This window comes from Athene cunicularia (assembly GCF_003259725.1).
Source record: "Athene cunicularia isolate RWA chromosome 5 unlocalized genomic scaffold, athCun1 chr5_part1, whole genome shotgun sequence".
Classification (NCBI taxonomy): Eukaryota; Metazoa; Chordata; class Aves; order Strigiformes; family Strigidae; genus Athene; species Athene cunicularia.
Window position 1 is genome coordinate 39,276,766 of NW_020799101.1, and position 13,591 is coordinate 39,290,356.

Genomic DNA, 13,591 nt, shown 5'->3' on the forward strand with positions numbered 1-13,591 from the left:
GGGGGGGGGGGGGGGGGGGGGGGGGGGGGGGGGGGGGGGGGGGGGGGGGGGGGGGGGGGGGGGGGGGGGGGGGGGGGGGGGGCAGAGAGGAGCGTGAGTAAGAGAAGAGCATTGAGGGGAGGGGGCTGTGGGAAAAGGAGGTGCAGCACTTGCTGCAGGCCAGACCAAATGCTTCTGGGCTGGATGTTCCCCACCCCTGCTTTAAGCCTTCGTGAACCCCCCTGTGACAACTTTGTGGCCCCCGAGGGGTCCACAAGCCACAGTGTGAGAACCACTGGTCTAGAAGATGCCTATATGTTACCACTATTCAGTTCTCCAACCAGCTGGTGATCTGCTGTTGTGTTCATTAGTAAGTTTTTTGTAATTCTTTTTTCATTTACCGATGTGAATTTTAAAGTAATTCTAGCTGAAAGTTTACCTTGCATAATATGGCTGAAAGTATATCTCAGCAGGATTACTATCTTGATGAGGATCTTTCAACTCCTAGCATGTATTTAGAGTGAATTAATAGATCTGGATACCAACAGTAAAGATATCTCTGTAAAACTTTTACTCAGACAAACTTGTCTTGTTTTTCTTTATTCTCTCTGCTTTCCCGCTAAGCCCTTTCAACCAGTCTTGTGTTTAAGCACATGTTTATAAACATCTCTCGCTTTGTATATAAACAGCTATTTATGAATGTGGTTCATCATGTGGTCAAGGCAAAGGAAATTCATCATCCTCCCACTGTAACAGGCACATGCACAGTAATTAGCTTATCCAATTTAGCCCAAAGGACATCAGTCCCAGGATTTTCTTTGGAAAATGTCAAACAAAAGATGGTTTACTATAGTCAGGGAAGAAAACAGGCATATTAAGTAGTATCTTGAATGTGATATCCTCTGCCTGGTTTCTTGGTTCCTCTGTGCTGTGTGATGTGGTCCTCATGCTCTCCAACTTGGCTCCCAGCCTAAACAGAGGTTTTTTGCTACCCTTGATCCCTGCTCCATGGAGCTCCTTTCTCCCTGACTTCATTGCATCTTTTTGCTGTATGTATAGATTTTCACTTTCTGACTCTTCCGTCAAAAACTTAAAAGGGTGCTTTCTAGTAGGCGAGGCAAAAAAAGCAAGCTGAAACTAAGATATGCTGGATGTTTTGAGGGCAAAACAAAAATCATAATGTCTTCAGAAAATGTAATGAATCTAAAACTAAAGACTTTGCCCTGAGTCAATAGCTAAAAAAAATGTCAGTGGATTATTGGGAAGCACGTCATCATTCTTTCTGACTTCCCACCTCATTCAACCAAACTTCTAAAAATATAACAACTGAGTGAGATATGATGTGTTAAAGGGGGGTGGAGTTGGGACTGGAGGAAAGGAAATGAAATTTTGAAAAGGTGTGAGTAGTGGGATCACCGTGACAACTTCTGCTTTAGTGCTGGATGTGCTAAACTTCACAAGAAGCAATTTCCATCTATATTGCAAGAGGCAAAAGTTTATTGCTGGCGTGGCCAACCCTGTGGCTCTCAAGCCCTGCAAAGGCAGCTTCTGTGTCAGGGCTGCCTCAGGTGGGGATAATAGAGCCATGCTGGGTAATCCAAATCCCCAGCTGGGAGACAAAATGAGATGTAAAGACCTGCTGAAGCTAGTATTGCTGGGTGACTTTGCCCCTTACCTGCATGCCCAGGCAAATCTTGTCTGGCAATAGAAAAGTGAGAACCCTGAAGGGGTCTTTTTATCTTCTGCCTATAAACCACTCTCAGAACAGTCCCTGACCCACATATGCGGTATGTGTATTTGGCCAAAGGATCATTTAGAAATATGGGTCACAGGCAAAAGACTGATCTGTCTTATGTGCTAAACAGAGAAGAACCATGTAACGCTGGAAGTCCAATTATTTTCAAAAAGAACAGAGAAAAACCAAGACCAATGTATCTGAGCAATGGAACTCATGAAACCTGTTTTATTCTGACTTTATGATCTGACTCTGCAGTGTCTAAACAGCTTAAGCTCTTGTTTAAGCTTGTAACATCTCTCACAAGTTTGCATTCCCTCCTGTTTCATCATCTAAATGGGTTATAAATCCAATATGTCTCTTGATCCTGGTCCAGCATATTTTCCCTCTAATAAAAGTGAACCTTGTGCTTTTGAAACCCTGAAATTAGCCAGCTGATTCAAAATTGGTTTTAGTCATATATACAGGTGATGTAGGTCTTATTTCCCTAGGAACATGGATGTTGAGAGGTTATTTGGAAAAGAGGCCAAGTTTAAGTAAGCAATCGTGAACTTTGTGTGTTGGAAGGCAGGATTTGCACATATAAAGTAAATATAGGAGTCATTAAAACTGTCCTTGATTCTGAAACATACTTCTGGTCTTAACGAGGATTTGACTGATCTTGCTAAGCCTGCCTGGCCCTGGATAAGAGTTTGTAGTTAAATAAAAGATTTTTACAGCCGTTCACTACTGGCTCCACTATAGAGAAATCTCTTGACTGCCCATCTCTCTTTTCTAGACCTTCTATTTGTTAAGGCAAAAGCTTCTTTCCTGAGTGGGACAGCCCTCTCAGAAATAAAGGTGCTTATCCTAGTTTCCAGTTGTACTGGAGTTGTGTTCTGTCCAGAGTTACGAAAGTCCAGCCATCTCCTTTGTGGCCCTCTTGTCCACAGTGCCAGGGAGAAGTAGGTGCTGTGGAGGCCGTTCAGAAAGAGTGACAGAACATCCTTTCAGAAGCTTCTGAAATTTCCACGAAGTATGATTTGAACCATACTGTTCTGGGATAGGGGTCCTGGACTGCTAAAGTCAGATTCAAGTTTGAACTTCTCCAGTGTTCAAAGGAACTCGAGTCAGTGTCTCTTAGAACAGAACAGGTTCATAGTTCAGTTCTGGACTGACTCTTTTTGGCCGGTCTTACGGATGGCTGGGATCAGTTACCACTTCAAGCAATTTATTCATCTGACCTGAGCAGTTAATGCCAGGTGCGGTTGCCTAGACAATTTGAATCTCTTCTGGTGCATGGAATGGAGGATTCAGCTGGACGCTCCTCTAGTTCTGCTTGAAGGTTCTGGTTGTTCCTTGCTTATTGTGATTGTAAACTCATTCTCGTAATCTCTTTTGCTGAGAACTTCACATTTTAGCACTATGGCAGGAATTCCTCCATGTGAGCTTTCCAGCAGCTGTTCCATATCTTAAGCATAAAGTCACCGTTTCCCCTCAGGCCCTGCTGCTGTTTCTGGGTGGAGGGGGTGGAGATGCTGTTCTAGCACACAGTGGGAAAAGGGAGCTGGGGAGCTCTGAAGAGAATTGAAGAAGGGCAGGAGGCACAGGGATCAGCAGCTGCTGTTGTTGCAAGTGAAAGCACTGCAAAACACTATCCTTTTCATTCCTTCCCCCGCATACTCAGCCTTCAGTGAGAAGAATGGCAAACAAGCAGAATAAACATATGCTGCCGTATCCAGGTCCTGCAAGGAGGGTAAGAGCCGTTAAATCTGCAAACGGAACCTGACGTTTTTTCAAAGGTTTCAGGCAGATTCCGCAGTCCCATCTGTGGTGTTTGTGGTTGAAAGTAAGGCAAAAGGGATCAATGCTGAATACTACATCCGAGGAAGCTTTTAAAACAACAAGTTGTTGCAGCTCAGAGAATCAGACACAAGATTTGTTTTTTGCAGTGGGGGATTTAATAGGATACAGAAGGCCCTGTTCTTTCTTCTGACCATCTTTCCTGGAATCTGTTGACTAGTTTAAAAGGGCTGGTTGGTCTAAACTTTTTAATGCTAAATTTGGGACATATGACAGTAATTCCCATGCAAGTGCAATGGCACAAAAATACAAGCAAGCACCAGAGCTCTAACCTCTTGCTGCTTTGATGCAGGGGATTGTCCCAAATATTGAGTGCTGTCTTTAGTTGTCTCCTCAGAGAATCTTTTTGTCTTCTCTGGCTAAAAACCTCTAAGTTACTAACTACTTTGAGAGTAGGAGCACTACTGTCCCTGGTGAGCTGCTTCTCTAGCTTCCTCCCCAGGAGCCTCACATGCTCCCTGTCTGCCTCTTGGCTGAGATGCCAGAAGGAGCTGAGGGGGCAGTCCCTTAGCAGCAGAGCTAGGGATGTGATTTCCACAGCCATCTCCATGAACCTGAGAGGTGCCTGGAATGGAAGATGTGAGAGAGGAATGCTGGGGAAGAGCTATTTTTTCCTCTGAGCAGTAGAAAGAACTCATCAGTCTCAAAGATTTACCTCTGTTTAACACCAGCACCGTTCAAGGCAGATTCTGTTCTCACAGTGCCCTTTGCTAGCGGTGTGTGGATATTATAAGCTGCTTCAGGAAAGCTTTGCTGTTTGCATGCATGGAACTTGTAGAAAAAGGGTCTCTCCTGGCTGTCCTTCCCCTCTGAAAGGAATTGGCAGTTGGATAGGGTTGTGACCCAGATCTAGCCTATGTTTTGGCTGCTGGCCTCCACAGCATAGAAAGTGTACTTGACCTCTTGTGGAGGGCATCTACAGGTTGTTTTTTCCTTGACTTGAAAGGGAAGAGAAGTAGTAGCATGTGTGGGTGATAAAGGGTACAGAGTCTTCCCTCAGTTTCTTAAGGACTAATCCAAAATTAATAAAAGTCTATTCATATAGAAAGCTCCTATGGTTTCATTTTCTTGTGAATCATATGATTGGCATTCAGTATATAGGGAGGGAGGCTTATCAGTGCTGCTTTTCCCAGTTACATTTTCCCTGTTCATTGCTCTTTTGCACACAGAATTTGGTGCAACCGAATTTTCAGCACTTACTAGTCTTTACATCCAAAAGGAAAAACATTAAAGAACAAGGTTTTTATCCCCAGCATTGTGAATGTTGAGAGGGTCAAAATCTTTGTAAAGAGCTGTGATTCAGTGAGGCCTAGCACTATGCGAAAAATTGTTGCCCATCATGAAATAATGTGAAATATGCAAGTGCTAGATTAAACAGGTTTCATTTTGGGAATAATTTGTTTCTGATTTGATATTCTCATATAACAGTTATTTTATATCAATATTATCGTGGTTAATGGTGATATACATTCTGTATTTTATCTGGATTTAATAGGCCAGGCTAAAGAAGCTATATATGAAATTTTAATATTAAAACAGATGTTGTTACAGTGACAGATGCGATAAACATTTCTTCCTTGATGCTTTTACACACTGTGAAAGAAAGATTTCTCCATCTTTCCTTTTCTCTTTCCCAAGTTAGAAAGAAGCTTAAACTAGATAAAACTATGCTAGGAATATCTAGTCTAGCTCTTCCTTCTGGGCTCGATCAACTGGTCTTGAGAAAATGTTCATGAGAAACGGGCAGTCTCTAGTGGCTGAAGTGTTCGTGGTCACAGCTGTAAACAGTGGTGATTGGTGTGGACTTGGTTGCTGCAACTCAAAAGAGGAAGGATAAAGTAGCAAAAGGCAATGAACCAGTGAAGTATTGTGGTCCCAAATGTGCATAATTCCCTGATTTTTTAGGAACTGTTGTACCTTCTTGTATGCTACCATACCAGTCTGTGTGGTCTGATCTCCTTTCTAGCTCTGCAGAAGGGATATAACTACTGATGTTGCATCTAGCTATAGCTGTCCATGATGAACTGTAGAATTTTAAACAAGCAAGATCACACCAAGACAAACATGAAGCTTCACCAAGCCCTGCAGAATGAATATAGGGTACAGAAATGTAAACTGTAGAATTTCTTAACACTGGGTTGGTTCAAGTTATTGCAATCTTTAAGTATTTTATCATGTGGATATGTAAAAGGGTGGGAGGGCAGACATGCAACAGCATGCATCTTCCGCTGTGCCCGGGGATGGTGCTCTCATAATACCAGAGGAAAGTTCAGGGAAATATTTGCACTCCGTAATTATATTCTGGCTTCCTGCGCAGGGTAATTTCAGTCTTTGCAGCTGCCTTCATCTCTCCAGGGAGTGTAGTGATAAAACTGTTTTTCTTCTGTCACCTTGATTTTAGTTTCACCTCCATTTTTTACTGTATGGTATCTTAGCTTTCCCACCATAGAAGCAGCAAAGAAGCAAGGAATTCTGATCAATAATCTTTTTGTTCCCACAGGCAGACATGAAGAACTTGTTCCTTCTACTCATGCTAGCAATGATGCCACCTTCTACATTTTTAGTAAGTAAAAGCTCTTCTGAATATTGTTATGAGAAATGAAAGATACTTAAGGACTATCAACATCTGTAACTCAAGTATTTTGTAGAAGGTATTCCTGAAAGTCCTAATGGGTTCAGGTCATCAGGCCTACTGTGGGACCATGTTATGAAACACGGCAATTAAGGAACAAAATTCTTGTAGTGCCTTTAGATCCAGGGGTGTTATCTGCGAAGCAGTAATTGTTGTCTCCTGCTTCAAAGCTACAAAGAGTTGTCTCTTGAAGTAAAAAGGATGAATCTTTCATTAGCTGTTTTTTTCTCTTTTCTTTGGTCTTAGTGGTCTAAGCCATTTGGCTTAGCTTTACTAGGGGAGGTAATCTTTATGTTAAGCCAACCTGATATTGTCAGAAAAATACAGCTGTTGGGAACTGAAATTCCTCTTCCTTTTCGAGAGAGAAGTAGGATCTTTCTGAAGTAAATGCAGCTTGAGAACAGTTTCTCTGAGTTTATCTTCAATTTTATTAATGAATTGGACATCTGAGGTAGAAGGTGACCTGCGGAGTAGAGTGGAAGTGTTAGCAAAGGAAGACGTGATACGTTTGTTAGGTGTAAAGGAAGAAAAAAAAGGGGGAAAAAAAAGCAAGTAATTATCACCTGGAGTAAGTGTTTTATGGGAGTGGTGAGGAATTGTAAATATGCCATTAAAATTAATGAGTGCATAACTTTTAATCTCTAGTACGATTATGAATTTCTGTTCCCAGATTCAGCATTTGCAAATGCTTTCTAGGCCTTCTTTGAAGATCAGGGATGAGAGGCCAGAAATCAAGCAGAGTTTGTTAGTTGTCATGGATTTCCTACCTTACAGATAGCAAGATCTCATTTAAGCATATTTCTGTCTCACATCTAATGGTGCTGTATGTTAAAGAACCAGAAACGGAGTATACTAAATTCATGTGTCCACCTGCCTATCTCCAACCTGGTGATTTTTTTTGGAAAGAAAATGACTGAAACATCCTGCAGCTGTGAAGGCTGATGTTTCTCTGTAGCATTAGACTCCCCTGCATGCAATCAGTAGCTCCTCTTGAAGCCATGCTGAATCAAGGGACAAGGTTTTGCCTGGCCGCCACTTAATTTCACTTTCCCTGACAAGCTGGATCTGTCCAAGCCATGAAGTAGGAAGATCCAGCAGCACTGAGGCACTTTGTTGTGGTAATTCTCCATTTTTTTTTTCTTGGAGGGAAGAGAGAAAAGGGTGTTGGTTTCATACGAGCCATTTCTTACCAGATGCTAATGCAAGTAGGCTGAACCATAGTGAGAGACAATCAGCTGGAGGGACTGATCATAGCAATGGCAACTCAAGTCGGTTCTAGGTCAGGCTATGCACCAAAAGGGTAGTGAAGCTGCCTGAACTCCCACAGGCGGGACAGCCCTGGAAAAGCAGTGCCTGCTTACCTGTTTCGCTGTTGCAGAAGGGGAGCGGTAGCCCTCCTGCTATAAATGCAAATTCTGTACTTATGTGGTGAGAGAAAGGAAGGGAAGGAGAGGGTGAGACTGAAAACTGAGGCAGGGAATACTGCAACTGTGGGAAAATAAGTGGGAGAATTGCTTGCTGTTCTACACCATTGTCCACTCCTTTAGGGCTTCACCTGAGATGGCAGGCTTATTGAAAAATAACTTTAGTCCATGTCACATAGAATTGAAAAGGTCCCTTTCCTGTGCTGTTCTTTTGTAATTCCCAGTGGCAGAGGTACAAGAGATTGTCAGGTGGCACGGTGCATTTCCCCACGCTGACAGAGAAACACTTCCTTTAATGTACAGTAGCGTATCTCTAAGAAGTTGTGGTCTGTCATGTTAACTGTGCTAAATATTAAATCCAGATCAGTCTTGCAGCTGAGACAGCAGCAATGGTTTCAATTTTGGTATCAAATGAGCTGCCAGTGTAGCAGCACATGGGTAGAAAGGTGGGTCACCTCCAGCTGTACAGTGAATAGTGTACGCTCCAGGAGGGGGGTGGTGGTAGAACTAAAAAAGGCAGAAGAGGTACGGACTAACATGTGTAGGTTTTATTCCAGAATGAACTGCTTACCCCTTAGATCCATCCTGTCTACTGATGCAAACAACAACTACTTCTTGGACACCTTTTGTCCCAGAAGCAGGAAAGCATGAAGTTGCAAACACACAAACTGATAGTGCTAATGGGAGTACAGCTATAAATGTGCGAACTGAAGGCTTACACAAGGATGGAGAATATGGATCTACAGGGATTCATGTCTGCTTGTGATTAAAGGGTGTAGATTGATGCCTGCCATTTTTCATCTCTTCTACTTTTGCAGTGGAGTAGCTAAACTTGTTTTCACTTCATTCATTGGTCACAAGTGTGTCCCCCAGGGCTTGGTTTTGGGGCCATTCCTGTATAGCATCTTTATTGATGATCTAGACAAGGGATTGAGTGCACCCTCAGTCAGTTTGCAGATGACACCCAGTTGGGTGGGAGTGTTGATCTGCTCGAGGGTAGGGAGGCTCTGCAGAGAGACCTGGACAGGCTGGAGCCATGGGCTGAGGCCAACTGGAGGAGTTTCAATGAGGCCAAATGCCGGGGGCTGCCCTTGGGCCACAACAACCCCCAGCAGCGCTACAGGCTTGGGGAGGAGTGGCTGGAGAGCTGCCAGTCACAGAGGGACCTGGGGGTGTTGATTGACAGCCGGCTGAACAGGAGCCAGCAGTGTGCCCAGGTGGCCAAGAAGACCAATGGCATCCTGGCTTGTGTCAGCACTAGCGTGGCCAGCAGGGACAGGGAAGGGATCTGACCCCTGTACTCGGCACTGGTGAGGCCGCCCCTCGATTTCTGTGTTCAGTTTTGGGCCCCTCACTCCAAAAAGGACATTGAATGACTCGAGCGTGTCCAGAGAAGGGCAACGGAGCTGGTGCAGGGTCTGGAGCACAGGTCGTACGGGGAGCCAGCTGAGGGAACTGGGGGGTTTAGTCTGGAGAAGAGGAGGCAGAGGGGAGACCTCATCGCCCTCTACAGCTCCCTGAAAGGAGGGTGCAGAGAGCTGGGGATGAGTCTCTTTAACTAAGTAACAAGTGATAGGACAAGAGGGAATGGCCTCAAGTTGCACCAGGGAAGGTTTAGACTGGATATCAGGAAGCATTTCTTTCCAGAATGGGTTGTTGGGCATTGGAATGGGCTGCCCAGGGAGGTGGTGGAGTCCCAATCCCTGCAGGTGTTTAAGAGTCGGGTTGACGTAGCACTGGGATCTGGTGTAGTTGGGAACTGCCAGTGTTAGGTTAATGGTTGGACTGGATGATCTTCAAGGTCCTTTCCAACCTAGTTGATTCTGTGATTGTTAAGTTAGGGAAAGCAGTGAGCAGAATAAGGGCAGAAATGTTGATAGGGCTGAGACTTGTGGAGCAGCTGAGGCTATTGCCTCCATCTTCTTTCTGCTTGCAGTCTGAGAGTGGCTGGTTTATCTGCCAGACATGGCAGGCAGCATTAAGGAGCAAGAGGGACTCCTGCTTGACAAAACCACTGGCTGCTGAGAATTTGCTGCCCAGTGCTTGGTGGGACCTGCTAACTCTTCTTACCTTCTTTTCTGCTAGAATATGGAGAAGGTCTTACCATACATCACCTGTGGTGTCTGTCCATTTTCACCAGGCTTGGGAGGATCTGGTAAAGGAAGTCACCCATTACTTGGAGCTCCTTTATTGTTTGCGCTGTGGTAGAACTGGAAACTACAGCTGGGATGGTCAGGAGAAGTTGTGTTTAGGGGCTATACAAACAGAAAACAAAGATCTCTCTCCATCTTATACCAGCTGTTAATGCAGAAATGAGACAAAAGAGTGAATTTTCAGGCCATTCTATCATTGCTTCTAGGAAGGCTGTGAACAGTGGCAATAATGGAAAATGCCAGGTTCATGTGTTTTTGTTGCGATTTCTCCTGTGCTTTCAGGGAAGGATGAGATGATGTAAAACTGCCTGAGCTCTGCCCATTAGTGCTACTGCTGATAAAACGGTGCTTCTGCTGTTTTAGAGAAAATAAATTCTGAAGGTTTTTCATGTGAATAGCTCTTCTATTATTGTTGCATGCATGTATTTGGCATGGTTATGTGTGTGTATTGTATGCTTTGGAGTTGCTTTATGTTTAGTAAACATGATATTCATGAGATTTCTGTCTGCCTCAATTTCTTTTTTACAAGTGTGATTCCATGTTGGTAAACTTTTGCATCTGGAATTCCTTCTTTCCACATTGGAAATGCCTTATCTGCCCATACCATGGGACTATTTCAAGAAAAAAAGCTGCTCATCAGGGAGTTTTATTTAATCTTTTATGATCTATAGGCATTATCTGATAGATCGGGTCCAATACTTATATTTTTTCCTAGGTTGTACTACAAATATACTTAAAGTGAAGGCTGGTCTGAGGCTTGGCCTTCAGATTCATATTCAAACACATTTAATCTGGACAGTATTGCTTTCTATGGGTCTGCATTTCTAGGTTAAAATGCTGTTTTTAATTTCTTCTAAAGAAATGTTATTGTTCAAACACCGTTAATCTATTGACTAAACTTCTAAACCTCCTAACCAGATCTGACAGACAGGGCAGAAGGTGCAAAAGGACTCAAAGTTAAGGTCATACAGAAACAATGAACATTACTGTGAGGAGGGAGATAGGAACATTAACAAAATCTCCTTCTCTGTTGAGGGAAAGGTAGAAAAAGTGCACAAGAATAATTGTACTGGGTAGGACTAGTTCATTTTGCCCTATATCCTATCTCCAGCTGTGTCACAAACACATGTCTAGAAGAAACTGTAAAAAGATTGGTAAATCCAACTTCCCCCCAATATGTTTCCAGTCTCCAGTTATTTGTAGCTTATGAACCGTCTGAGCTGGAGATGTCTCTATTTCTCTTCCCTGAATTTGGTCAGCATCTTCTTGAAGCCATATAGACCTCTAGCATCACAGCATTTCTATCGTAACACCCAGATCCTGCTCTTGAGTGGTGAAGTTCAGCTCATATGCAGTAACTTTATTTGTTAGGATAGGATTTGTGTTTTCTCCTGCACATCACATAAGTTACCTGCATGAAATCTCAACTATCATTTTAGTGACAAGTCACTTATAATGTCCTTCCGCTGTTCTTTGTAGTCTGTCTCTGGTTCTCTATTGTCCTTTATTACCCTGAATTACCCTTATCAGCTGCCTTCATTACTTCTGTGGTTTTGGCGTGACACAAATGTGTTGAACAGTTCAGGTTCCTTGTGGAATTCTGCTGCTAATGTCGGTTCTTGAAGTGGGTGGAGATTTCACTCCTACCTTTGTTTTTGTCTTTGAGCCACCTGCTCATCATCCATGCAAGGACTTTCCTTCTGGCTGCTTAACTTCCTTCAAAGCTTTAGCTGAAGGATTTTTTTGAAAGCTTTTTGTAAATCTGAGTGTATCTGACAGGTTATCCTTGTTGTCATGTTTGTGAATCTCTCAGAGAACTACAGTAGTCTTAGAAGGATTTTCCTTTAAAAAAGCCTTATTGACTTTTCCCCAAATATACTGTATTTATGCAGATGCCTGCTAATTCTGTTCTTTGTTACCACTTCTATTAATTTATCAATAGACGTCAGTTTTACGCTACGTGGGTGTACAGTTCCTTGGGCTCCCTGGGATCCTTTTGTAAACTGGTGTCAGAATTTCCACTTCCCAATAATCAAATGCCAAAGTGGTTTTAGCTGAGAAGGTTATCTGCTAGTATGTAACAGATTATCCATTTCAAACTTGAGTTCCTGCTAGGCCCCTTGGATAAACAACTTCTGGTGACTTCATACTGTGGGTTTTTTCCACTTTTCCAAATAAGTTTGGGGTCATAAAGTTTTCTCACAATGCCTCTCTTTGTGGAGTTTTCTGAATGTCCCTAGTTCCTTCCACGATGATTCCAAGAATTAATTTGACTTCTCTGCAGTGGCTGTATCTTTTAGAGAGCTCTTTTTATACCCTAAGTCAGCGCCAGGCCACCCAGAGTTTCTGTAAGGCTTTCCATTTCTGAAAAGCAACTATTATCTGCTCTGCCTGCTAGCCAGCAAGCTGGCACAGTCCCGTGGGGCAGCACGTGCCTGGTTCTGCAGTGGCTGAGGCAGGCACCGCATCGTGCCCTGCTGACAGGAAAGCAGGGGATGTGGAAAGAGCCAGGTGTACCGTGGGACAGGCCATAAAGAGGCAGAAGAGTGAGGAGTGTTGGGGAGGTGAACACAGGGAACATGGGAGAGAGTTGAGAACAGTGAAAGAGTGGGTTAAATGATGTAGGGAGAACCTGAAGTGTTTTGAGGAGATGATGGTGTAGGGGAACTGAAGTATTTCAGTGGATTTGTTAGAGGGGATATGCTAAGAAGTCATGACTAGGGTGGTAGAAGGGGATGAAAGGAGATATACACACACTGAGGAGTGTAAACCACAAGCCATTAAAACTAACGAAGCCTTGGATTTTTTTTCTCCTCTTTGTGAAGCAGTTTGTCTTAATAAGATACTCTCGTCTTCTGTACCATTTTATATTTTGCTTCCTGCTGTCACCATCTTGTTCACTTTCATTGTTGTTTTTCTAGTTTTGCTCACATGCAATTCTTTGCTTATTCATTATTCATAAAAATGGTATTTGGCATTCTTCACCTTCAAAGCTCTTTGCAAGCCTGCTGTGTCTGAGCCAAGATCAATGGTTAAGACAGAATTATAAAAAATGGTTTGCGGATGTGGTTCTGATTAATTCACTTATTTTTTGTTGCATTTTTGGCTAATAGAGCCAGTCACAGATGGATTTATCTTAAAAATGCATCTATTGGAATAGTAGCATGTATCTACATAATAAACATGCGAGATGTACTGAATGTTTCCAGCTCCCTTTCAATTAAGTCTGAGCGTTGAACACCACATGTCTCACAGGGCTTAGCTACACGGAAACATTGTAGGTGGTCATCACTGTAGTACTGGTTAGGTCTTCTGGATATAGAACAGAGAAGGAAATGGTTCACATCCTGAAAAGCACGTGGTCTAAGGATACACCCCATGTGGGTTGGATTTGTCAGGGCCCTGAGGGCACTACTAGGTTTTGCTGGCCCTGACTGAGCTCCCCACACCCTGCCTGCAGCCCAGGACCCCACTGCAGCCTCCCAGGGCCATCAGCTCCTGCCCCAGGGAGGCTGCAGAGAGGCTCTGCACAGCCCTGCCCTTCCTGGCCACAGCCCTGACAAGCCAGCCCACCTGCAGTCCTACATCCCAGCCTGGCTTTGGATGGAGGTGCCCAGTTCTGAGGGCTGGGGCTGTATCTGGCATGTGCTGTTCCCTAGCTTGCCCTGCCACCCTGGGAGAGCCCCCTGCTACTGGGCCCAACCCTTGGGCACCTTGACAGCTTTCTTTTTTTCTCCCCTTTCCTTATTAACTTTTCTCTAAGCAATTAACTTTTCTCTAAACAATTATTATTCCAACTTAGCGAAGCTGCATTTTTCACTGGAGA

General features: G+C 43.6%; 1 protein-coding gene across 9 annotated transcripts in view; it reads left to right on the forward strand.

Moving 5' to 3' along the window:
• Positions 1–13,591, forward strand: part of PAPLN (papilin, proteoglycan like sulfated glycoprotein) — a 66,344-nt gene that overhangs the window by 17,370 nt on the left and 35,383 nt on the right. For all 9 annotated transcript variants that reach the window (XM_026849509.1, XM_026849503.1, XM_026849505.1 and 6 more), the window contains one exon: positions 6,057–6,119. In XM_026849509.1, the coding sequence (XP_026705310.1) occupies positions 6,063–6,119 (57 nt within the window). In that variant the 5' untranslated portion in view covers positions 6,057–6,062. The remainder of the gene's footprint in view (positions 1–6,056; positions 6,120–13,591) is intronic.